The sequence below is a fragment of the Buteo buteo genome, chromosome 3, assembly GCF_964188355.1.
Source record: "Buteo buteo chromosome 3, bButBut1.hap1.1, whole genome shotgun sequence".
NCBI classification, from domain to species: Eukaryota; Metazoa; Chordata; class Aves; order Accipitriformes; family Accipitridae; genus Buteo; species Buteo buteo.
The window spans coordinates 56,300,329-56,326,922 of NC_134173.1; the positions used below are offsets into that span (position 1 = coordinate 56,300,329).

The 26,594-nt window shown below is 38.4% G+C and overlaps 1 protein-coding gene and 1 long non-coding RNA gene across 4 annotated transcripts; both read left to right on the forward strand.

Annotated features, from left to right (window-relative positions):
* The first annotated feature begins 250 nt into the window (after positions 1-250).
* LOC142029518 (uncharacterized) lies at positions 251-2,195 on the forward strand. Of its 2 annotated transcripts, none has more exons than XR_012649945.1 (3): positions 251-327; positions 693-1,194; positions 1,662-2,195. It is a non-coding gene; the product is annotated as an uncharacterized LOC142029518 (long non-coding RNA). The 2 variants fall into 2 exon arrangements; XR_012649946.1 differs by having other exon boundaries at positions 693-747; positions 1,858-2,195.
* Positions 2,196-3,092: 897 nt separating this feature from the next.
* On the forward strand, positions 3,093-26,385 carry ATP6V1C1 (ATPase H+ transporting V1 subunit C1). Of its 2 annotated transcripts, none has more exons than XM_075023744.1 (13): positions 3,093-3,180; positions 8,478-8,660; positions 11,194-11,261; positions 12,375-12,460; positions 13,312-13,406; positions 18,289-18,380; positions 19,467-19,565; positions 20,941-21,009; positions 22,390-22,482; positions 22,571-22,664; positions 23,191-23,288; positions 24,471-24,597; positions 25,775-26,385. In XM_075023744.1, exons 2-13 carry the CDS (start codon positions 8,529-8,531, stop codon positions 25,868-25,870), a joined length of 1,149 nt encoding a protein of 382 aa, XP_074879845.1. In that variant the 5' UTR covers positions 3,093-3,180; positions 8,478-8,528; the 3' UTR covers positions 25,871-26,385. The 2 variants fall into 2 exon arrangements, with proteins under 2 accessions (XP_074879845.1, XP_074879846.1); XM_075023745.1 differs by lacking the exon at positions 3,093-3,180 and adding an exon at positions 3,934-3,953.
* The last annotated feature ends 209 nt before the right edge of the window (positions 26,386-26,594 follow it).

Sequence of the window (26,594 nt, forward strand, 5' to 3'; positions counted from 1 at the left end):
CGGGACGGAGTCCTTGGATGGCTTCTGACAGCAGCCTGCAACGGGCTTTTTGGCTGAGGCTCCTGCGCAGCAGGCATGGATTCCCCAGCTGGGGACTTCCCATCGCTGCCTGGTGCAGCACACATGCTCTGGGTCATGCAAAGCCCTGTGGGAGTCTTCTACCCCTGGGTAGCGTTACTTTCATTGGCAGCAGCTACTTCCATAACCCATCTCATGTGCTCTTATTTTCACTCTCCAAATCTAAAACAGCAACCACTTTCCACAGCTGGTAAAAGACCAGGCCTAAGGACAACCTTGCCCTGCTGCCGACTCTTGCCTAACTCCTAGGTAAGCTTTCTCAACCCCTAGTGGTTTTATCTGCAAATATCTGTGCATGCCTGTGCACACTCAAGTCAGTCTGTGTTTAGCCTGTGCATGAGAGTTTCCTGAACAAAAATAAGTCATTCAGATATTCAGAGCTGAATACAGGCCTATGTGTAGAGCTGATTTAAGGTCCTTTTTGACATAAATTTGGGTTGTGGGATGAGATTTGTATGCAATGATTTAAAGAGATAATTATTTTTCAAAAAATACAACAGAAAAGAACTGAGGTCAAAAAGACCCATTACAGTCGTGTGTGTCCCCCTTCCAAATGAAACTTCAACAAATAAATTTCTCAAGCCATTAAAAAAAGTGTGTACTACTTCTTTCAGGCTTCTGAGTCTTCATAAAAATATCCCTGTCAGGCCAGATGGAGCAATGTTACAGGCAAGTACATTTATAAATATATTAGTGAACATATCTGTTTAATCTACCATATACCCACTCATATTATAGCAGCTGTGGTTTTAAATGTTACTCTTTACAGTATTCTCCTTGATACCACTTATAGGTACTGTACACCTGGCTTGGGTTTCTCACTGACAACTCACTTAAAGACCATGTTGCAGCTCACTGTTACTCTGTGTTTATTCTGAGGGTGCTAATATCCCGATTATTTAACGTGTGGTAATTCTTTTTTCCTTTTTTGTTTTCTAGTGAAGAGTTACAGATTGCCTACAGGCCTGCTTTGTACCTCCTTGATCTTAGTTAACCAAATGGCAAATATTGTCATAAACCCAACCACATTAGGCAGTGGCCTTTAAGTGGCAGATCATAGGTCCTTGTTTTCAGAATCCCTTCCTGCGGTTTTACAAGCATGTTGTCATCATGCAGGTTAGAAATGCTTGCTATCCTTCTGTTAAGCACTGATTTTATAGTATCATTTACTAACTACTCTGTTTATTTATAGAGGTTAATGCCAAGTTTCCGTCTGACAGCTTGGAGCTATGGATCACTTAAAAAAACCCTTATCTTGTTCCAAAAATAACATAGATAATGACTTGCATTTGCTAGTTAGTGTTGGCATATGGCATATATTGCCATATTTTGAGGAAATGGCTTGCAATAATAATGAGAAAATGTGTCTGTTGTGAAGTTTTATAAGAATTTCCACTGAAAACTGACTGAATGTTAATAATTCAGCTATTAAGAAATTATTCTTGCTGGAATTTGTAATGCAGGTATTTAAAAATAAGTTTGCCCCCACTTAAGGTAGACAAGTTTCTGTTTTACTAAGTTATTTTAGAGTATGGTTTTATACTGATATGAGAAACGTCTCTCTAACAAAATTGTACCAGCAGGGACATGTCAAGAGCATTACAAATGGCTGTGGGCAGTTCAGTAATGGGAACATTTTCAGAAGCCTCTGGTGGTTGAAGAACAACATAAATGGCTGAAGGAAGACTGACCTGCCACATTAGGGGTTGTTTAACAACATTCACACTTCTAACTTGACTAAGCAGAGTTTGGAGCTGCTAGATCTATTAATACTTACAGAGGAGAACACCGCTGGACTAGAGGCCTGGAGTTGCTCCCAGAGACATGCAGCCACATCCTTTGCTGGGCTGGAACCATGTGAAGTCACCTTTTTGGTCTCTGCGATTGCATTTGTGCCTCCTCTATGCTGCAGTTCCCCACTAGCCACCCACAGCTATAGGGGACAGCTATAGCGTGGCCCCAACTCTTGCCTACTTGAAAAAAAGAAGAAAAATAGGAACAAATTGTTTGGCTCACCAAAACCAGCAAACCAAAGTAGTTTGCTTTTTGTATATAGTTCCTGCTTTCTCCAGAAAGCATTGTGAATTAAGATGATAAGCAGTTTCACACAATAAAAGGAATTGACTTTGCTAGTAATACAGCAATTTACAGCCTGCTGTTTTCACTTAGCAGTTACTGTGCGAGGTAAGAAAAATGGGTTTTGGTGCCAAAATAAAACTGCAACAGTTTCTTTCCAAGGCCATCTTTCCCCACTCTTCACCTGCATGCATACTGCCTTCTTGCCCAAGTCCTTCACTGCAGATCAATAGCAGCAAAGCATTTAAGGACACATACACTGATAGTTTTGATCACTGAACTACCATTGCCTTTTCCAAGACTGTGTTTTCCAAGAGTCGATCTGAGGAAAATTAGCTGACTGCAGCGAGAATGAACACGTGCTTACACACACACACACACACACACGCCTGTTTTTAACCCCGACTGTCCTTTGCCCTAATGGCAAAATCGTATAAAGCCTTCTTAACACCATCCGCATCCTCGTGGTGAACGAGGCCGCTGTGATTCGTATGTGGTTTTCCCACAAATTCCCTAATCAAGCCCTGATTTATCAGACATGGCCTGAGCCCATCATGCCCTGAGGCAGCCATTGCTGACCAGGCCCTGAGGCGGCTGGTGCTGGCTGGTGCCCGCTGGAGCCCGCCGGGCCCAGAGGCGCCCGTGGCGGCCGCAGGAAGCTCGGTTCGGCGTCCCGAGGAGGCTGGCGGTGCCCGTGGCGGCGGCGGTGCCCCGGGCGAGCCCTAGCTGTGGGGTGGGGAGGAGTGAAGCGATGACAGCGACGGGCCCGGCCGGACCCGGGTCTCGGACCCGGGTCTCGAACCCGCGACCCCACCGCAGCGAGCTCCCCGAGAGGACGGGCCAGTCACTGCGCCGCTGCGTCACACCTCCTTCCCCCGCCCCTCCGCCCCGCCCCGCCCCGCCGCTCCGCCGTCTCGTGACCGGCGCTGCGGCGGCGTCAGCTGACCGGGTGCCTCACGTGACCCGCTGGCGGGTGTGCGGGCGGCGCGCGGCTGCGGCTGCCGGCGGGGGATGGAGCAGTGACGGGTAAACGACGGCGGGAGCCGCGGCGGGTCCCGGGCCTGGGCCGCGGAGCGGAGCGGGGGAAGGAGGAGGGTGTGGGCCGCGACGCGGCGCGCCCCGAGCGGCTAGCGGAGCGCTCCGGCCTCCCCCGGCGGCGGGCCGCGCTGGGCCTGGCGTGAAGGGCAGCGTCGGCCGGGCCCGGCGGTACCGCGGGGGCCCGCCCGCCGCCGCGTCTCTCCGGGGCGAGGTTGCCGCTGTGGAGTTCTTGTCTAGCGGAGGAGGGTGGAGGGAAAGCGCCGTCCCGGGAGGCGGCGTCTGTGGCTGCCGGGGCAGCTGGTGCCTGCCCGGGTTACCGGGACGGTCCTCTAATCCTTGTGATCCAGATCAGCGGCTCTGGGGAGAGCAAAGCCAGCTCCCCCCGCCCGGTGTGCCAGCCAGCCAGCCCCAGGCTGCCCCTGCACGGGGCATGCGAGCTCCCCGTTGTGAAATCTTCCCGGGTGTAGCTCTGGCTTCCTCGTTGTGGTCGCTTCTGCCTGTGAAACGTGGAGGCAGTGAGGGCCAAACGCCGAGCGTCAGAAGTGGTTTCCGAGAGTGAGCTTGAAGAAACAACGTCTTGGGGACTTTGTGCTGGGTTTCGGGAGACTTCTGAGTCACGTTAGTAAATCGAGCTTTCCTGCTGAGCGAAATAGGAAAGAAGAAACAACTGTCTCCTCCCCCTAGCCCTGCTGTTTTTGAAAAATGCAGTGCAAAATGTATTAGCTGAGGTTCTGTTTTGACATCACCCTCTGTTTTTCCAGGTACAGCACTGAAGCAGCCGTTTAGCAGTTTCATCACTTAGATTATAGTATGGTATACTGCATGAAGGATTTTTCTTTGGAAATCCATTTTTCCTAATAACATAGAAATTGAGCAGTATAAATTACGGGTAGTAATGCAAAATACATTTTAAATAATGTATCAAATTTATTTCAGGCATTAGAGCAGTTAGGGTTCAAAAACAGCTGCTCTAGGGGAAAGTTTCAAGGGATGAAATATTTCAAGCATTTTGTAGATGAGTTGTGCTTATTCAACTAGCAGAACATCTTGGCAACGTGTTTGTGTTACTTAAATCTCTTTGTAACGGCACAGGGAAGACTACTACACTTCAGAGTTATGTTGCGGGTATACTTATGAGAAAGTGTGAAGGGAAACACTGGGATGCTGCCTAGTTGTTGAATCTAAGATGAGAAAAACGCGTTCTAATGAATTTCTAGTATTAAGCCTTTATAAATGAGAACTTGCGTTCTTCCTGAGTAGTGAACAAGATAAAGATGGGTCAAAGGACTGATGGTCTTGCAAGGTTCAGGTTTGGTGGTTTTTTTGGAGTTACAGATGGTTTGGTCATTCACTATTAAAATAGTAATGTCATGACTTGTGGAATCGTAAGTATCAAGGTAGCTAGCTCAGTGCTGTATGTAAAGTTGGATTTCCAGAACCTGTTCCTGGAAGTCCTGAACTTTGCTTCAGCATGGTCTATAGAGAGATTCTTGTATAAACTTTGTTTTTAATTTTCCAGACTTTTTTTTATTTGTACAGTTGTATAGCAAAGTTTTTGTTGAAGTTGGCCAGAAAATGCTTACAATGGCATCTCAGAAGCAGTTTCACTCCTTGACAGGTGGCTTTACCTGCATTCAGTAGAACTAGGACCATAATTTCTACGCACTTAATATCATAGTGTGGTAGGGTACTGCGTGGACAATGTTCAGGAAAAAACCACCACCTTGAAAGCGTTAGCTTGATTAACTGTACTTATGCTATAGTATTGAATGTTTTTAAATTGATAGATTTATGTGTTGTAGACAATTCCATTTATGTATGCAGATATCCATTTATGAATATTTCTTCTCTTAAAAACATACATCAGAAAATTGAAATAACAAAAAGCTGACTGATTAAATGAAACTATGCTATGACAAATTCTACTCAACAGTACATTGCAAAAAAGTGCTGGTCATCGAGGCACACAATGTAAACAACAGTTCACTTGTCCATTCTTATTGCTTATTCTGGATTTTATTTGAACGCTTAGTATCTCCTGCTTTATTCTGTGGTCCTTCTCTTTAAATTTCATGGTTTTCATTTTACAGTGGGTCAGTATGTAATTTTTGTCTGACTAGCATTTTTTTGTTTTTCTTACCATTCTGTATCACTTCTCCTTTCTTCACTTCTTGTTCGTTATTCCCCATAGTTCTGATTTCAAACTCCATCCTCCATCGCGTAAAACAAACATACGAACATTTAAAACTCTTCCAGCAGGCTTTTTTCCTTGTATGTATTTGACAATATCTCTATTGAGTGGATACATGAAATAGGTAATCATGTTACTTCCCATGGCTATTAGAAATGAAACAGAGCTTCAGGAAAACCAACCACACAGACAAAAACAGTGAGGGAGGAAGAGAAGAGAGGTCTACTAGTTTAATGATTCCTGGGAGCTACAGCTGTTCCACCTGTGCCTCTTCAATTTGAGCAGTAGAAAAAGACCCTGGTTATTCAGTTGAACAATCCATTTTTTGCCTCTGATATTAAGGAATCATGAAGTGCTCTAGTTCATTGGGTTTTAAGCATGAAAAGCTGCAAGTCTGTCAGGTGTTTGTACTTTCAGGCTTGTTTATGATAGACTTGTAGTCATCATATGAAGTCTGAACATTTGCTCTTTGAAAACTAACTTTAAAAGATTGGAAAACTCTACTTATTGAAAGCAATTACTCTTTGCAATGTGTCTGTTAAAGATTTTTTTTTTTTTTTCCCCTGGGAAAAGATGTTTAGATTTTTAATGGTGAGCTGATTTTCCTAATCTGTAATACAGGGAATGAGACTGTGTCATTGTAAACATGTAACTGTTTCCTTAGGTGATATAATCTCTGGAAACTTTATACATATTCTTTAGGGGCTATTTATGTTTTAGTGGAAAGCATGAGAATGCAATGTTCCATCTGTCTTACTGAATCTGATTCTGGATTTCTGTGTCTTCTGTCTTTTATTTGGGTATTTGCAGGCTTCTACCACTACCACCTAAACTAGTTTGTTTATCCAACATTTATACCAAAGCCTCTTCTAGTCCTAGCCTAGTCAAATCCAAACAAAAACCAATTTAAAACTTAAGCACTTTGTGCGTGTCAGCTGTAGTGGCTCCCTGCATGAGTGAAGTTTACTGTAAACTTGGCTGTGTCTTTTATAGGGCCAGAGTTTAGTGAAGGGTAGGAAAACATTATGTGCAATGGATTCACAGAGTTTGTCATGTGTTAAGATGATGCATTGAAGTAGTCTGAATAAGGGGAAATTTTGTTTCATTCCAAACTGTTGATAATTAATAGACGTCCCATGGAGGCCTGTTACGTGAGATAATCCAGTCGGTGCTTCCCTAAACAAAGAAGCTGTGTAACATGGTGATGACTGATGTTGCTTTAATTTTTAATGATACCTCCTGATACCAAAATCATCAGTATGGTATGACCAAGGAATGTTAACAGTATGCACTTTAGAGCATGAGGGGCCAGTGGTGCCTGAGGGGCTGTTGGCATGGGTTTCACCCACTCTCTGGTGCTGCTCTCGTGGACTTTCCCCCAACAGTCAAGGCCACAGCACGGGGGAGGAAATAGACCCAGTCTTTTCACCCGTCCTTCTCAGAGATAGGACCCCTTTTCTCACCCATACTATTTCCAGAAGCACAGAACCCCTTATCCCTTCTTCCAGCCTGCTTTGGCAAATTGTTAGGAGAGAAGAGAGAGTAGTGCCAGTGAGGAGAGAACAGGTAACTCAGGTCCTCGACTTTCTGCTGTTGAATAGAACCAGCTGGGCAGGTGTGTGGCCCCAGCACAGGAGAGTGCCCAGAACTGGGCTGGGTCAGGCTGGACAAGCTTGTGTGGGCTGGGACATGTGTCTGGTCTTGTAAATATTCTGATTTCTCAAATACCTGTACCTGCCTTGGCATTGTCTGTATTTAGCATTCTAGCACTGCTGTGCTACTACCTGGTAATGCAGTGTCAGACATCATGGAGTGTGGGGTATCAGGAGGCTCGATAACTGGATGTCATCATCTCTTGTTAGAAAAAAGGCCCCTTAATTGAAGGAGGATTGCTGTTATGCCAGTGACAAGACGTGCTTCGTGATATTAATTTAACGATTGGTAAACTTTCTTCAGCTTTAGGCTTCCTGAGTAGCTGAACAAAAAAATCAGCTCACAGGCCTTTCTTTAGTTCATTTTCAACTTCAACACCCTTGATAACTTGTTGACCCTAGAATGATTACACAGATGAAGGACCTATGTGTGTTATTTTGGGCAAAGTTTGCTACTGTGTATTAATTCTTACAAATACAATATTTGATTCTCTTGCTCAAAAAAAATTGAGTGCTCTAGTCTGTGCTCATTGTAAAATGTAGGTTAGTCTACTCTTTCAAAGCTGCTACAGAAGACATTGCAAATATCAAAATTTGGCATTTAGACTCTGTCAAGGTACACTTTGATTTTGTTCTTCACTCCCTTATTAAAAACATCCAGTAACTCTCAACCAGCTTGTTCTATTTCTTAGTGACAGAATAACATATATACTCTTAACTTCTTGAGCTCGTTTGCAAAGTAGCTCAACATAATTTGTATTTAGTACCAATACTCTCTTGACTAATGCCAGTATGTGTAACATTATTGAAGGTCTGCAGTGACAACAGAGATACCAAGACTAGAAAGTGTTCTCCTTTTTGTTGAAATTTTTAGCTGCCAGGAGAATCTTCTTTGAATGAAAGAATAAACTAAAGCTTATCGCATTTAAATATTTTTTAGGCATTTACTCGCTTTAAAACACTGTCCTAATCTGAGAAGTGATTGGAAAAGCTGTAACATCAGAGTTGAAATTTGTGGCTTTTTTTTTTTCCTCTTATGTGTTCAGAAAACGTTTTCTGTTGTACAGATGCTGGAAAATATATACAGCTGTGAAAATATAGCTTTTATAATGTTTTATTGGATTTATTTTCAGCTGGATTGTTTGCTTATAATCTTTTGTGGAATTGCGGTTGAAAGATGCTAATGTGCAAACTCAGCACACTTTAACTTGCAGGATGGGCAGTTGAAAAAGACTTCCCAACTGTGCAAATGTGATTTGGAAGATAGGAAAAAATGAATTTGGAACCATGTGATGCTCTTGGTAAAATCTCTTGCGGTGGCTGGAACTGCACTTTAGTAACACGGAATGAGATGTTTTTCTTCAGGCAAAGCTTTGAATCCTGAACTAATGGCAGATATTCTTTCTTCCTCACCCTGCCCTGCCTTGTTTCCCTTCTACTAGCATCTTGCCTCTGTATTCAGAAGCAGAAAGCGTCAAGATAAAGACACAAAAATGACCGAGTTTTGGCTGATTTCTGCTCCTGGGGAAAAAACCTGTCAACAGACATGGGAGAAACTACATGCAGCAACTACAAAAAATAACAATCTTTCTACTAATTCAAAGTTCAATATTCCAGATTTGAAGGTATGTAAGCCCCATTTTGTGTCCTTTAGAAGTATGTTTGGTTTTCATTATCTTTGTTTCTTTAGACTAAAACTGTAGATGAGGAATACTTGCAGACTCTGTAGAGACAACAGCTGACTTCTTTTGATGATTGTGTGGATCTAAAAATAATTTAGACAACAATTATCTTTTTTCTGAAATTCTAAGTTAAAAATTCTTCACTCTGTAAGTTATAAAGATTCAGCAAGCTGTGTTCTTTCAGCTAATACAGCAGTTTTTCCAGAGATGGTATTCTTGACCTCATGACTGCTAGCAGTTAGCTGGAGAAGAAAATTAGAAGAAAAATGGAGACTTGTGATCTGAGTATTCAGATGATAATGGTTTACTTTGATGGCTTTCTGTTGTGTTTTGTGTTGGGTTTTTTTTTGTTTTTTTTTTTTTTTTTTTTTTTTGTTTTGTTTTGTTTGTTTTTGTTTTGTTTTGTTTTTTGTTTTGTTGGTTTTTGGGTTTTTTTACTTCTGAATTGTCTGCTTCTACTTTCCTGGCTGAGATGCAGTGAAAAGGCTCAATTTAAAATACAGGTGTGATCAAACAGGTGCTGCCTTTTCTTTGTCCAGAAGTAATATTCTTCTGTTAGAGTAGTGGTTGTGTCTGGCTGAGCATTCCAGTGTGACCTGCTAATGTGTGTTATAGAAAATGGGAAGAAAACTGTTTGAACTGTGACAGTGAGAAGCAAAGAAAAACAAAATCTGAAAGCAGTTTCTTTTGGTTAAATACAATTATCAGGATATGGTAAAGTTATGAGCCAGTGTATTCATTAGGGAAATGAATCCTGACACACAAATGTTTCCTCAACAAGAACTGTGAGCTGAATTTAACTGAGTGAAAGCTCATCAAAGCATATCAAAATGAAGAGGAAAAAATGCCACCAATCTCTATCTACAGAATAGATCAAGTTCACGTGGTGTGATGCCTTCTTCCTGTCTCTGCTAAGAAATGGGCCCAGGGCACAAAGTGCTTTAGTGTGTCTTTTAAGAGGATCTTCCAGCTGCTGTAACTTATATTCACATTTAGACTGTCCTGAGTTATTTCAAGAGATACACTAGTAGAGGTAAGAAGAGGGACTACACAGGAGATCCTTGGACACGAGGATGCCTTTCAAACTGTAGGGTGCCTACAGCATTTAGAAAAGTTATCACTGAAAACTGCTGTGGCCCATTAGGGTTATAAATGATTTTTTTTTGTTTCTACTCTGGTCCCTAAAAGGGACAGAAGCTGTGTATACTTTATATACAATCGGAAATAGTCTGGCTTCTGTGGACCTGGTAAAACTGTTCAAGGATTAAGATCTTTAGTTAAAACTCATTGAAACAGTGATTTAGTCTTCATTGAACAGCAGCCTTATTGTTTAAAGACTTACTTATCCTGTGGCTTGTAAGTGACTAATCAAAATGTTAGCTTCCTTATTCTGCATGTAGCTCAGAAGAAGGTGGGGCATGGAAAGCAATTTGATTGTGATGTTACTTAAGTAATTGTGCTACTTTCTGCTTCAAGGCTAAAGAGAACAGGAATCACGTGAAGTTGAGTGGTCAAATATATAGAACAAAGATGCTAGACTAAAAGTGATGTTAATAGCATCTTGACTAGTAAGATGATTAACTTATGCCTAATAATATTTCAGCAAGAAATATGAACTGGTAGCTAAAATATTAAAGATAAGAGGAGTTGTCTTTTTGGAGGTATCTCCTACTTGCATTGAACAGAATGAACAAATATGTAAGTACTTGGGAAGAACCAAAGAAACACTGATATCGTATGACCTATTTAAAAATAATCACCCTTTGACTGTTTAACTTGAGCATAGCTATACTGGTTTTACCCTTTTTGATGTCTTAGACCCATTTGAGACTTGTTTATGAAAGAGCTAAACAGAGTGTTTTACTGTGCTGTAATTTTCATGTTTGAGTTGTAGAGAGTCTAAAATGGTGTCATCCTGGTCCCAGAAAGGTATATGTATTCTTCTAGGTTATTACATGAAATTAGGGAAGAAAGAGTCAAAGCTTGTAGACAAGCTAGATGTTCCATTACTCCAGATGCAAAAAGTCCAGACTCTTGCTGGTCTGACTGCTGCAGTACTCTTGTATCTTCAAAGTTTTCATGTTCTAGTCGCCTCCAGCACTGAGATACCTGATTACAGAAATTTCAGATTTGATCTAAAGTAGTAAATCAAATGCTGAAGCAAGCGACTTGTGGGAAATGCAGCCAATTCATAATGTAAAATTTGTTTTAACATGTTTTAGATGGCTGGCGTGCAGGACTGAAACTGCACCAAACTGGAGTGAGTTGGATCTGATACAGTAGTGCTTTAGGGCTATATTGAGCAAATGAAACACAGGGTGACTTTGTTATATCAGCAAGTCTGAAATCTTAGAGTGCAGTATTTTATGTAGTTCTGCAAATGTACCTGTTCAGGAGATTCAGCTTTTATTGTAACTTGGTTTTATCTTTCTATGTTTATATACTATTGCTAATGCATTTTGATCTTTCATTCTAGGTTGGCACACTGGATGTTTTGGTTGGTTTGTCAGATGAGCTGGCTAAACTGGATGCATTTGTGGAGGGGTAATAGTTTATTTTTACTAGCGTGCAAAATATTAGAATAATGGCGTGATGGTTTGCTGAGTCCTAGTAATACACAGGTTATTTCCAGCTTTTTTTGTTTCATAGTGGTCCTCTGCAGGCAGTCAGCAATCTAAGATTTCAGAAAGCTAAGCTGCTGTTTTTCCTAGTATCTGTACTTGGAAAAAAAAATAAAATCTGAACTTCTTGTGGAATAGAGGGACATTACGCATTGATGAAGGATGGTTCTCCCTATAGTAGTGCTGTGTGCTGCTGGGTCCTGGAGAACTGTTAAGAATTGAGCCTGACAGCTGTAGAAGTGAAGACAAAATGGAGTAAAAACTGTTCTTTTAGCAAGTTAGAGTACTAGTTACAGACTTTGAGAAGGTAACCACATTGTTTCCTAATCCACAGAGATGATTAAACAGCATTAATATCAAAATGCAAAACCTATTCATTTTGAAGAAACTAATGGTCCTTTGAAGGTGATTTTAAGCAAACGTAGCAGAATTTCATATAACGAGAACTTGTGGAGCCATCTTCTGTTTCAAGGAGAGAAGTGTTAAGTAGTTGTTTTTAAATAGAAAAGGGAACTATTTGGCACAGCACATGTGAGTAATATTAAACGTAGCTTTTCTAATGAGGAAGGCAGGTCCTGAGTGTCAGATCTCATGTGGGCTTAGGGCTGGGGTTTCTCCATAGTTCTTCATTTATCTTTGGTGTTTCATTGTCATAGTTGCCTTGTGTTTAATTTGGATTATTGACGATTTCTACCTCACTATCTATTTTTAGAAAGGGGTTAGGGTTTTGAAAGTACCACAGACTTCAAAAAAAGATTGGAATATAGTGAGATTATGCCTGAAGTGAACCCCTGTTACCTGGAGGCGAGGGAATTAGCCTCACTTTGTTGAGAGCTGATGAGTAGCAGCACTAGAGAAGGATTTAAATAAAGTTCTGGCATGTATTTTAGAAGTTGGAAAAGCTCGTGAGTAAAGCAATCAGCTCTTCCTTTTTTGATCCAATCTCAGGCAGTTTCAGATATCTTTCATAAATGGTATTTCTCAAAATGGCAGTTTTTTTAATTATTTTTTCATATCTTTATCTTTCATTTTTCAGTGTTGTAAAGAAAGTGGCCCAGTATATGGCTGATGTTCTAGAAGACAGTAAAGATAAAGTTCAGGAGAATCTTCTGGCTAATGGAGGTAAAGTGTTAATGATGATATGTGCATCCTAAAAGTGTAGGAGGGAAGGCAATGATCCTGGAACATACTGAATGCTGCTTCTCTGTATGACATTCTGAAAGCCTAGTTTAGATGTGGAAGTACTTTTTTCTGTGAGTCACTTGCCCTGAAACAAATTACAGGATCCAGAATGGTAAGAAATTAGATTTATGTGTTAAATACTCACTTATAGAAGCCTTTTGATCCTTTAGGGCTGTATTTTGTCACTGGTCTCTGGTGGAACATAAAAATTACTGTTACTGATTACTGTAAACATTCTTTGTATTAGTCTGTCATCTGAATAGGTATGATTTTATGTAAGCTGTGCTGGAATACTCGGTTGTTCCCGAATTATGATAGAATGTCTTTATAAAACAAGTTGTGTCATGGAAATATTTGTCCATTTTATTATAGTTAAGAGTTGCGCTGGTTTCTAAATCAATATTTTGTTTTCAAACAACAAAACAGTTGCTTCAGGTGAGCCGCATAATCTTTGCCTGTTTTTTTTCTATCGTAACCCTCACTGCTTCCACCCATTTTTCACACAAAGCAAAAAATAGTTGGTCTTGTCTGTACTTCTCCAGCCGTTACTGACTTAGTAGTAAATATCATTTAGGATCTACAGAGGTGGAGAAACCAGTATCTGAAGGCAGAGGTCAGGGATAACTTACAACTTGATTGTTTATTTTCAAATTTCTTAAGCAACAGGGTCCACACGTGTGAAGGTCCACAAACAGTTTGTTACAGTACTCTTCTGTTACACCAATCCTACATGGAATATAATACATCAGTCTTTTTATTGTTTGTCTTAATAAAGTTCTTTAAAATTTTAGTTGACTTGGTCACCTATATAACAAGGTTCCAGTGGGATATGGCCAAATACCCAATCAAGCAATCCTTGAAGAATATTTCAGAAATTATTGCAAAGGTAAGGTAATTTGTTTTATAAAACTTTCCTACTTGAACTTGACATATTTATACACAAAACTTGGTACTCAAAGCTATTTGTCTGTTTTTGTTAGCTTCATGTAATTTTGATAACAGCAGTAGTGAACCTGGTAGCAGCATCTGTGTTTTAGTAACCAAAGAATATTAGAATGGGAATAGGATTTGGCGAGTGCTCCCTGAATGCCATCATGCTGTCTTTGCTGATTTTTGTTTCCAAAGATCACTGACTTAACAAATAAATAGCTAGCAAATGATGTTACATTTAAATTTTGCTGTACTGGCATGCCATTTGTCTGATGTTCTCAAACTTTGTGGGCTGTTAGCAGTGAACCAGGGAACTTGCATACCTTCTGAAAGCTATGGCACTCAATTGTGAGGGGAAAAATAAGCCCACAGTGTTAGATGTAAGGAAAGCTTATTTGAGTGTTGTCATGGGTGTTCCCCCGCCTTTACCTTGGTAAAGCTTTTCGCACTTTGGGGATTTCATTTGGTTTGTACTTGCTGTGAGCATAGATAGGGTCCTCAGCAATGACTTACTGTATTCAAACAGTGAAAGAGTTCTCTGTAAGCTACCTTTGCTGTAATATTTTCCCAGCTTTTTCAGTCTTTTTTCTTTTCTGTTTTCTGTAATCTGCAAACTGGCTCTTGGAATTATCTGTGTCAATAAAATACAGAACCTGGAAAAAAAGAAGCAACTGCTCTGGGTACCTATAGAGATGGTCTTTGGTGATGGATATGTGGGAACTATAATCGGGGTGGGGATGGGGTAAGTGCTGGCAGACTCATGCTTTGCTGTAACTGCAGATTCTTTAGATATTCGTTTCTTTCCTGAAACCACTATTTTAACTCCACAAATTACACTTAGCAACTATTCCTAGAAAACATCTGCAGTGTGGAGTTTTGTTGGAGGAAGACTGTCTTATGACTCTTAAGATTTGCATGTTAAAAATTTCCCACAGATATAAAATAATAATCTTAATATCTGACACTAAAGTACATAAGCTTTTGCTTCTTCAGAAGAAGGTATCAGAACGAAGCATTCAGCTGTTTACTGGAGCTACTTGGCAGGTATAGGCATTAAGTTTAAGTTGGGAGAAGAGGAACTTGGTGGGGAAAGAGGGATAGAGAGAACGTAAGACAGGGAGAAGTGATTTCTACAAGTCTTAAAAGGAGGTTCATGAAAAAGTTCCTTTCCTTTGGTTTAGCCTTAGAATAGGAGTGAAAGTTACTGAATTAAAAAGGGAAAAAAAAGTCTTCAGCTGTGTTTTGTCTCATTTTTGGAACTTGCCTGTTGCCATAGTATAGAACTTATTTTTGTGGCAATTAAGTTTGTTGAAAAAGTAACAAAGAACATGAAGGGATATGCCCTTTATTGAAATATTATAAAGGATTCAGTGCATGTTGTGCTGTGTCCTGGAGATTGCTAGCTAAATCATCTGCTTGCAGTGAAGTTGTAGTCCAAAACCTGAACTTTAAATTAAATAACTGGATTACATTCTTCATCTAATTTAGGGACTTCACTGAGTTATTAGGCTGGATACTAAATGCAGAGAAACAGGTCTGCTGGAGTTCAGCCTGAATCATCCTGTTGAGGGTTTCCATTTCTTTGCAAGTTTAGCTGTATCTGTCTTCTATAGGGACAGCTTCAGGGACACCTATGTAATAAATCTAATTTCAAATAGTTTACAAAATGTTTTCAGCTGCGAGCCACAGATGTGTGTCCATAAAGTGGAGAAAAGGAGGATGACCGAAACTGACTTAGGGTCTTGTAGAGGTGACACCTAGGAGATAATGTCACAGGACTTGAAGCAGTTTCGTCCCCAGGCAAAGAGAGTCCTGGCAGTTAAAATCTTCACTTTGTCATGTGATTAACATAAAGGTATAGGAAAATTGATAGAGCTGCATTAATTAAAATCTGTGAAGCCTCTTGACATGTTGATGTTAACTTGAAAAGCTTGTCACATCATGAGGTGCTACTTTTCCTGTATGGTTTTATATCCTCCTCACTCATTATAGCAGCAGATTCTGATGTCTGCCAAAGTGAGAGTAATGGCAACTGCAGTGGGGAGTTTGTCAGAGTAGCAGTGTTGGAAATGTTTAAAATAGAAGGAAATCTACTGAAACTATCCATCAAGTTTTTTCAGCTTTTAACTTTCAGAAGTATTGTGAACCCCAGTGTCAACACTGAAGACTTTGAAGATGGTACCTGTGCCATGTGAGAGCTGTCACTTAATCTAGTCATTCTTTGTATTTGAAATTACAGTTGTAAGACTGTTATGCAAGGAGACGACCTCAATAGCCTTAGAGCCCTAGTCCAACATTTTCAGCAACTCAGCTATCTACTGAAGTACAACAGTTCAATTGTATAGTTATAAGATGACACTCATGTATTGCCAATGACTATGTAAGGGCTTTAAATATCTGGGTTTTGCTGTGTGTAGAAATAGGCCAACTATGTTAGGTTGATGCTTTCTTTAGCAGTATCACAAGTCGGCCTCATTTTGCAATGGCATTTGTAAGTTATCCACCAATTCTACTACCAAAAGAAAGTTTGTATTATCACTTCATTTGGCAGTTTTACACAAATATATTTTCAAGAGCTCTGCTGTGACATTGTTTGCGGTTCTGTGTTCTCTAACATTTTAATAGGAAGCAAAGCTGATTCTTGTTTACAGTAAACTCCAGCCAGTGCAGCAGTAAGAGGCTTTTGTCTAAGCAGTCATCTTTTAAAAGGCTACTGACTTTACAAATGAATGCAATTAGAGTATTGGCAATTAGGAAACTATGAACAGAACTGGTTTGTAAAGGCTGTGTTTTGTATCAATGGTTTTTGCTTGTTGTCATTAAACAATGCATAGTTAGACTGTTGTTGAAAGTTTTGATCCTTGGAAAAGGTGGAGGGGAAGTTTGTCAGTCTGGGAAAAAGTCCACATGCACAAAGATACTAGCTTAATAGCTTCTGATTAATTTTTCCCCTAATGCTGTCTGCTAGCTGTACAAAAAAAAATAAATTAGTGCCACTTCTTGTAGTATAAAAAAGTTTACACGAAGATGTGTGCTTTGTGACACCTGCTGAAATGTTCCACATGCTTTGTAAAAGATTACATCAGTCAAAGAATTTAAATAACCTTAACTACTCATCTGTTTTAAAAAGTAAATTGTCTTATTTTCAGAGTATTTTGTCTAAAGCATTGCTGTATCTGTAAAGGTGCAAGCCGTTAACAAGTTGCCAAATGAAACTGCCAGAATGTTCTGGCTTTTAATGACTTCTTCCTGCTACAGACAAGAGAACTTATGTGTTACCATAAGCAAGGTCACTATATAACTTAAGTGATGTTGCTTTTAAGAGAGATTAATTTTGTGGAAATAAAATCATATCTGGATCTCCAAGCTGAAGTGTTGTATGCATGCAAAATGTTTTGTCAATGGTCTAAGCCCAAATAAAGGGAGAGTCCCTTGACTGTATTCAGATACTTGTCCCTGCGAATTTTTATATGCTTGTACCTACATGCCATAGCGAGGAAGCAGTAAAGGAGGGAGTAGGCAGCATTACGATGCCAGACCAATACTGTACCATGTTCTTTCAGTTTTCCAACTGCTACTGAGTGTATTGATTATTAAAATACTTCCTTGTATAGGGTACACACTGACAGGAGTATGATTGGATGTTTAAGACCTACTAATTGCTTAATTTGTTTTGTGTTCTTCCACTTGCTGCCAGGTTACCTAGTTGGGAGTGAATAATTTTTGCTAATCATTCTAATTAATCCTTGAGGATGGATTTGAGAAAGATGACTTACTTGAGCAGCAATGGCAAGCTGAATGTGAGAGTCTGAGTCTAAACATTAAAATAGTTGGAACTTTGATATGGAAGTTTGAAAGATGATTGAAGGCTGCCAGTGACATTAAACATAGAATGCTGCCTCTAATTGACTCAACAGATGTATTTATTGTCTGAAAGAAATTGGATTCAAGTCTGAAATACTGTTTATCTGTCTACCCTGGAACTGGCCCTGTGCAACTTCAGTCATTCCAAAATACATAAGTTTTAACTAAATGAAGAAAGTCTATAAAACAGATTTTTCTTTATAGTTGTAAGCCACTGTCAAGGTAAAACAGCAGCATAAAAGATGACTTTGTGAAGGGAGATGGTGATATAATTTATTGTATTTTGCTGTGCAAACATACAGAACAGGAAATAGCTCTGTTGGGGGGGGAAGACGTAACAGCCATTTGGAATCAGGTAGATGATGCATTTAGTTGATATTCTATCTTTGAGTGATCAAGGCTGTTCATCTCAAGGAAAGGTGCAAGTTGCGGTAGGCAAACACAAGTGCAGCAGAGTGTCCTCTTAAGTTGTAGATGATGCAAAGCATTAGCGTTTGGGATTACTTGATTCTTGATTTGCTACTCATAAAACTGTACCATCATTCTTGTCACTGAAACTCTAGTGAGGGGAAAAGTATAATGAGAAGTGAGGTAACAGCTGGAGGAAATGTTACCCAGTGTTCACAAGTATACTTTTATCACAGTAGGAAGGTAAACTTCAAATGATCTCTCCTGTCAGCTGAGATGGAAAGTGGTAGCCTCAAGGTGATGGAGTAATGATCAGCTGGGATGCAGCAGGATACCAGAAGAGCCTGTGTAACTTTTATTATTGGTTGATTTTTCCTTTAAAGGAATTCTAACTTTAGAGTTTTCTGAGTTTTGAGTGAGGTTTGTCGAGCACTAGAGAAATAAATATTTTAACTTGTGCATTTTTCATTAAGTTCTTGTTGGCAGATCTAAGTTTTGAAATTGAGAAGTCATTTAAAAACTGTTCTAGTTCTTTAGACACTGTTCCTTTTCTTTTTATCTTTAAGGGAGTAAACCAGATTGACAATGATCTGAAAGCAAGAGCCTCAGCATACAATAATCTGAAAGGGAACCTTCAGAATTTGGAAAGAAAGAATGCGTAAGTCATATTGTTTTTTGCTAATGTAGCACAGGAAAGTTATCTAACCATGAAAACTTAGTAACGTGTTAAGAGGTACAGGCTGTAAACTTAATGTATTTTTTTGGTGTTTATCAATCTTGAATAGCAGCTGTCATAAAAGAACGTTTATTACCAGCCAACTTGCTGGTAACAGCTCACTTGATTGATAAGCAATTATGAAATACACAAACCCATGTAGAAATAGTATAAATTGCTGGAGCTTTTGAGAGAAGCTTGCTGTTAAAGTAGTGTGTAACACTGCTACTTGGGTGTCTGTCTAAACAAGGAATTCTTTCCTTTCACTCCAATTTGTGCTTTAAGCATATCAGTATTACTGGGTTTCTTCCCTCAAAATTAACCAGCAGAGAGACAGCTATTGCATACATGCATATGATAAATTATACAAGGACTGCGTGCTGTCTTGTCATGTACATGTGATGATTATCTGAAATACAGTTGAGGTACAGTAGTTCTGTGCAAATATGGTTGATTAATTTGACCCAAACCTACCATTACAGTTAATGGTACAAGCTTGCTAGCTGATTCAGAACCATGGGTCATACTAATAATAGCCATTTTGAGTCAGCCTTAAGTTTTGTCTTCAGCTGTGGTAATTTGTTAGCTAAACCCCATTAAATCTGTGTATGTTCTTGGTCTTTTGTAAATAGGAGGCAATATGCTGCTTTAAATTTTTATTGAGGTTCTGTGTGTAGGTCTGTACTAGGTCAGTTGTAACTCTGAGACTTCATATACTAGACTTCACAATTAATGATTTTAATGGTTCTTGTGGTTTTAAATTACTTTTGAAAAGAGAACTTGGCTTCTTAAGTGTGTGAGGTATTTGGAATATGGAAATGATGCACAGCAGTGGAGCTACTGATAAAAACTTTGACTTTAGTAAGATATAAAATGCATAGAAGGACATTTAGTTTGCTCTGCTAATAGTGAATGCTTAAGTAAAATACATTTTTGAAAATGTTATGCTGTCAAGCATTGGAAACTGTTGTCTAGATGAATTCAATTCTTAAACATGTATTTACTCTGTCTGTCTTTGCCTCTCTGCAGGGGAAGCTTGCTAACCAGAAGCCTTGCCGATATTGTAAAGAAAGAGGACTTTGTACTTGATTCAGAATATTTGGTCACGTTATTAGTGATTGTACCAAAGTAAGTTTATTGTTTGTCCGAAGAGCAGAATAAAATAAGAAATTTAAATCAAATAATAGATACCACAACCTTATAACACTGTGAGAAAGGACATCTGAATTTGTTTGGGGTTTCCCTGGATGAACTAATGCAAACTTTTGGGTGCTTAGTAGAGGCAAATGAGCCTGTGTACCTGTATTCCATTGTTGACGAGAACTCATCATAAGGAATGCCAAGTGCTCCTGAATCTCTTTAAGAAACTGGAGATTGGACTTATGTCTCTTATCTAATATTAGCCATGGCTAGTCATGTTGCAGAAGGTGTCCTTATGAAAATAATAAGTACTGAGTAAAAACATGACTTGTTTTGCATTAGAAGTCATAGTGATTGAATTATCCTGGTTAGGACTATGCTGGCTTTCAGCACTCAGTGAGCAAAGTGAACTCTACTTCTTTGCTCTGCAATTTTTCAGATTGCCAGAACAATGCTTTTTTCCTTATCTAAGTCTCTACCAATGGAACACTGCTTATGTCATGGCAAAGGTTTGCTGGGAACAGGTTGTTTCTGTCTGAAATGTTCAAAAAACAGAAAATCCACCTTTTCCCCTGGCCAAGGAAAGTGGTGATATAGATGTCCTTAAGACTCTTGTAAAATGAGAAAATGGCACTAGACTGTCTTTCTGGAGCTGGGAACAAACAGAGCTTCTAACTTGTAAAGAGATCCAGTAGGCTGGTTATCACTTGAAGCAGTAGTCTCTGTCACATGTAAAACTCTGGTGAGGCAAAACAGTTTTGCAGTGGCTTTAGCAGAAAACAGGTCGTTAGTATCTCTCTACTGTTTTTTTTGTTGTTGTTTTTTTTTTTCTTTTACCTTTGACTTGTTTTTGGTTTTGGAAGGGTGGAACCTCTTCACCAACTACAGAAAGGTAGGGCTTCCAAAATTCTCAGTGGTCCTTCAGGAAAGTGCAGGACTCTGGGGAACCTGTTTGTAATTGTGGAAAAAGTATTCCTATTAGTAACTCAGAAGAGCAGAGTTACATAAGGAGTTTCTGATAAATCTTGACAGTTAAGTCCATTTGGTCCCCTGAGATCTGTACTTAATGATGACTAATTTAATTTCATAGTTCTTTGATTTCAAAAATTTTACACTTGTAAACTTATAAAGACTGAAGATAAAATATGTTGCTTTTGCTATCGTTATAGTTTATTTAGCAATAATCTTAAAAACAGCATGAGGAGGACTGTCCCTGATGTCTTGTTTATTTCTGACAACCTACACCTGGGTTGGAAGATGTGATGATTAAATGTTTTTAACATTTTTTTTTTAAATTGATCCATTAATCTAAGATTTCTTACTACAGTACTGAAAGCCTGACTATAACCTGTGTATTCTCTAGGTTAAATTATAATGACTGGGTTAAGCAATATGAAACACTAGCAGAGATGGTTGTACCACGTTCCAGCAAGTAAGTTGTTAAATGCTAAATCTCATATTTTCATGTATTATATTTTATAAGTGTTCTTTATCTATAGTAACTTTGAAATTTAAAGATTGGTCAAAAACCTGTCAAAATGTCTAGCCTTATATCTGATCAAGCTTGATTATGTTGTAGTTGAGGAAAAAGTCAAAGGATCTCTAGGGTTAAAGTTATAAAATTAACTTATGTGGGAAGACTAAAAGAATTGAAAAGTCGATCTAGTTCAGGTTAGGCACATTCAGCTTCCAGTTAGTGAATGGTGGGTTTTAGCAACAAATACTAGCTGCTAGCCTGTAAGCTTTATGCCTGTACTCAGAGGACTTGAAACAAATTACATAAGCTCTTTGAAAGCTGCTAAAGAATGAAGAACTGGAAGTGTACATAGTTTTCTTGTGTGCAGAGAAAAGTAACTTGTCTCTTTCGGGCTCACAAAGGTCCTCGGTGCCAAGCTGGTGCTTGGTGTCTGTGATGGGCAAGACTTGAGGCCAGGATTTGATAGAACTGTTAAGCCACTTAAGCAATCTTGTAAGCACGCTGAAAATAAAGTCAACATGTAGCACAAAGCATTGCTATGTTGTTAACTTTAACTGACAGAGTAAGGGTTTGATCAGGTAGAGCTGATATTACCAGCTCTATGCCAGTTATAAAATCTGAACTTGCTCTGACTAACTTCACATTTGAGTTGGATCAGCTTAAGCCTAGTGGAGATCTGCTAATGATTCTTATTGAATTATTGGGAAACCATGATCTAGGGATAGCTTAAGAGTTGACTTGTTAAACTGTTGGATAATGCTTGTATTTGAAGACAATATGACGCTGCGGAACAGTCTAAATCTCTGCAAGCTTTTTTCCTAAGGTGAGATCTCAAAATAAGCAGTGTTGTCTTGAACTATAAAATAATCAATCTAGGGGTCATCTTTACAGCTTAAGAAACACTTTTTCTTACCAAGCTATGTCCTTTTAATTTGTGTTCTTTTCTATTTTAAATCCATTTCCTCTTTCTTTAAAACATGCATTTCTAAGAACTCTGTAGCCCAAACTTTTCAGTATTAAACCCGTTTTAGTTCCTTTTTCTGTAAAATAATTTTAACTTGAACAAATATCCAGACATGTATGAAGTAGTTTTGATTGGTAAAGTCTCTGAATACAAAATGGAAACTGCCATCCTTTACAAAGGGAGTAATAAGAGCAGTTGCTAAAGTTTCAGTTACATTCTGTATAAAGTGTTTAATTTGGGAAGTAATCCCATGTGATTATCTACATTAATGTTCTTGCCTAGTAGCAATAAGTACAACTTAATCTACTGTATATCAGATCTGTGGTGACTTGAATGTTATTAATTCTGACACTTTTTTTTTTCCTGTGTAGTGTACTCTTCGAGGATCAAGACAGTTATCTTTGTAACGTCACCTTGTTCAGGAAGGCAGTGGATGACTTCAAGCATAAAGCCAGGGAATTTAAGTAAGGCTTATTTTGTGTGTGTTCTGTCTCTCATGCTTTGAAGGATCTTTAGATAGCCACTTTTGATTTTATTCATTTCCAAATGCAGATTTATGGTCCGTGACTTCCAGTATAATGAAGAAGAGATGAAAGCGGATAAAGAAGAAATGAATAGACTGTCAACTGACAAGAAGAAACAGTTTGTAAGTCTTTATAAACTAGTCATTATAGAAACATGAGACATCTAAGACTTGTTAGTGCTACGTAACAATTTCATGAACTTGTGATTCTGAGAAAGCATTGCAAGAGTGACATGATATAGTCAGCCTGCCATCCAGCTAGTCTGCTCAGGGATAATTGAGTTTCCTGTAGCAGAAATGCTCCTCACTGTGTTCAACCAAGTGCTGATATTCCAGCTGATAATATATTAAGTTTGAAAACAGACAAGTATTTGAATGAAATAATCAGATATTACTAAAATGGTCCTTAATACAGTTAGCCCACAGCAGCTGAGATGGTGTACTGAAGAGACAACAGAAGTCTCATTAAATTTCTCTCTACTTAGTATTGAAACACCCTTGAACCATTATGACTATAGTGAACTCTGCCTTTAAGTTGTCTTTATTATCATGGTACAGATACTGAATATCTGCTCAAACATGCTTAATGGGCTGAATTTTTTTCTGAATTTTGAATAACATAATTTTTTTTTTCCCTTCCCTTTCACAGGGTCCTCTGGTTCGGTGGCTGAAAGTTAACTTCAGTGAAGCTTTCATTGCATGGATTCATGTGAAAGCACTACGAGTTTTTGTTGAATCTGTTTTAAGGTAATGAGGCAGACCTCATAGTGCTTTTTTCCTAGACTTCGTAAGAATTTACATCTGGCTTGGTTTTACCAAACTGAGGTGTGTGAATGCCACTCTTCCGGGAAGCAGGAGTCAAGAAATAGGACAGTAAGAATAGTTGATGGCAATGGCTCTTGTTGCCAGTTGTGGAATATTTGAGATAGATAATTGTGTATCTTGCCCCTTGTATAGTCTTTCCACCAGTGCTTTAGGAATTACAGGTACTCTGTAAATTGCAGCAAGGCATTTCTGCTGATTCTTAGCTTGCTTTATGAGCTGCTTGTAAAAAGAGCTTGCTGTATCTTCTATTTAAGTGGGAAATGTGAATAGTTCAGAATAAAAAGTATTCAGGCTTTGAGTAATATAGCTTGACATCTTGCAATGTATGCTTTTTCTTTAAAACATGCCTTTCTTAAGAATTTTGTAGTCTAAACTTTTCAGAATTAAATTGTTCAATATTCTAACTATAAAATTTCTCTGCTTTTTTCTTCATACCTATCCAGCAGTATAGTTACTAAGTTGGCTTAAGAACAGCTGTAGTTGTTCTGCAGAAGGAGGGACCTGGATTTTTTTTTTAGAGTTGAAAGGACTTCTGCCTTAGTCAGAAAACAGAAAGGTTTTTTTTAGCCTTTTTGATAAATTATCATAAAGGAGACAACCAGAGGAGAGAAAGAAAAAAAATATCACATTAGATTGCATTCTAGTCTGTTTCATAGCTGCTACTAGCTTATTTTGAAGACAAACTTGAGTAAGGAAGAAAGCTGAGCTTGATTTGAATATTGGCAAATGTTTCCATACACCTAGTAGAGACTAGATTCTCCACCTAGTGGCATAAGCAAAGTCTTGCAAGTAAACTAACTGGAATGTTCAAAACTTAGTCGGAGACTTCAGGTAACTTTGAGAATTGTGCTAAGTACTCAAGGATTTAAAATGATGTTAAAAGCATTTAGACTTCTGTTTTGTTATTTTAAACTTGAAGAAAGAAGTTCTACTTTACCGATGCCTTATGAAGTGTAGAAAGAGAATGGTCTTGCAAAAATAAAAATGAACAGAATTCCCTCTTCAGCAATAGGATTCTTTCTCAAAATAAAATAAGATTCTGCTTTTAAAGATATAAGAAGGCTTATTCCAGCATTTTTGTTGTTTTCTGCTTGACTTCCTCAGGTATGGTTTGCCAGTTAACTTCCAGGCAATGCTGCTTCAGCCTAATAAGAAAACAATGAAGAAACTGAGGGAGGTTTTGTATGACCTATACAAGCACCTTGACAGCAGTGCAGCAGCTATCATTGATGTAAGTATTTTTGTAACTGCTACTGCCCTTCAATATTAAGTTTAATCTGTTTAAACAAAAAACAGTCTATTGGGTTTATTAAAAAGGTATACCTCTCCATATTCTCCATCATTCTTTCACAGTACAGAAAATAATGTCTCCTTATAAAAATGCCACTTCTATTGTACATTTTTGCAAAGCAGATGGTATTTAAAGTTGTAACCAATGCATTTGACAAGCCATCTGGTATAAAAGTATCATGTTTTCTTCTTACTGCATTCTTTCCTACTACTGATGGAAAGATATCTTAGACTGTATACATACTCATATCCTCAAAGAATTCAAACAAAGTCAACTTTGATCTGAAACTAGGCTTAAGGAACTTGAACATGTTTCATACCTTTTTTGAGCCCAGAAGGAATACATAAATTGTCCTCAGTCTACAGTAACAGTGGCCTTAATACTGAAAAAACTTTTTTTTTGTTGCATCGCTGTCTTTGTTTTTAAGTTAACATAGTTGCCCTTCTTTGCTGAAGGAGGCTGAATTGATGCCAAGATGGAGTCATCCTTTCCATCTGTAGAGGTCTCATTTTCATGTTTAAAACTGGTTTGCTGGGAGGCTTATTCTAGTAACTTGTTTTGTATTGAAAAGTAGTGCTTTTCATAGTTAAAGATGAACAAAAGATAGACCACACAGTGAGTTTATTTGAATTTAAAAAGATTATTTTAAATCTTTCTTAACGTTATATTTCATGTAATATTTTTCCAAAGTATTTCCAGGCCTTTTTGGGGAAAGGGGATGTGAGAGAATTAAGGTGAAAATTAAAGGTGCAGAACTTCATGTAACTTCCTGGATCATTCACCATCCTATAACATTCTTTTCATAAACTGTCTGTGTTTAGAAGTAGTAAAACAGAATTGCAGTACTTTTCCTTCCATTTAGTGGCGGTGTTTACTATAGCAACAGATGTGAATTATTGATACAAAACTACTTAGATTTTGGAAAAGCACTTGTATTTAATTTTGAAAAATACTGTTACTCATTTGTCAAAATTCTAACTTTCTTGCTTAAACAGTCTCTTGAATGTGAAAATTTAAGCTTGAAGTCTAGCCTGGCCTATTTACTTCTAAAACATATGAATGTTTCATCTACTTCTGAATTGTAAGAGTATAACTGGTTTCAAAACTTTATTTGCAGGCGACTATGGATATTCCAGGTTTAAACCTCAGTCAGCAGGAGTACTACCCATATGTGTACTACAAGATCGATTGTAATTTGCTTGAATTCAAGTAAAAGTTCCCTAACATGACAATCTTCTCAGTGTTGGTGTAAACAAACAGAAGTAAAGTTGAAGTACCGTAATACTTTTAACACTCTGCTAATCATATGCTTGCTTCTTATGTTAGGTGAGTTTAACACACAGTGGTCCATCTCTAGACATTTTCTTTTTAAAGAACAGTGTAGGTAATCTGCTTTTAATCGATTATGTCTGTAAATGTATATTGAGAGAATTGAAGTATTTATAAACAGAGTGATTTATTTAAGGAAAAGCTCATTCCTCTTTCATATGGTGGTCTGTGTTAATTCCATTTACCATTGTTTATAAAAAAAACTTGTTTACAGAAGAATAGTGTAAATGTTCATGGCCATTTTGTTCATTTGATTTAGTAGATACAATTGTGTTAATGTTGAACTGTGATGTAAAGTATGTAAAATTGGTATGAAATTGTGCTTTCTGAATGGTTTAAAATTGCAACTGAAGCACTGTAAACACAGGACAAAATAAATATACCTGTGCAAACGTGTCACTTTTTTGTACCACATATAACTGTAGATACCTATGTCTAACCTGAAGCAATGTATTAAGTCTTAAAACCAATGCTGCATCCTGCATGCAGTGGTACAGAAATACAATTGGCTTCACCAGAAATACTTTCAAGAGATGCAGGTATTTCTTTTGCTTTGTACAGAAAATGCTCAGGTATTTTGTTTGGCCACCAAACCTATGTTTTTCATG

Coding starts and splice junctions, on each gene's coding strand:
- ATP6V1C1 (XM_075023744.1), top strand. CDS start 8,529: ATGACCGAGTTTTGGCTGATTTCTGCTCCTGGGGAAAAAACCTGTCAA. Junction 12,461..13,311: donor GAATCTTCTGGCTAATGGAG/GTAAAGTGTTAA, acceptor TTAAAATTTTAG/TTGACTTGGTCACCTATATA. Junction 18,381..19,466: donor AATTTGGAAAGAAAGAATGC/GTAAGTCATATT, acceptor GCCTCTCTGCAG/GGGAAGCTTGCTAACCAGAA.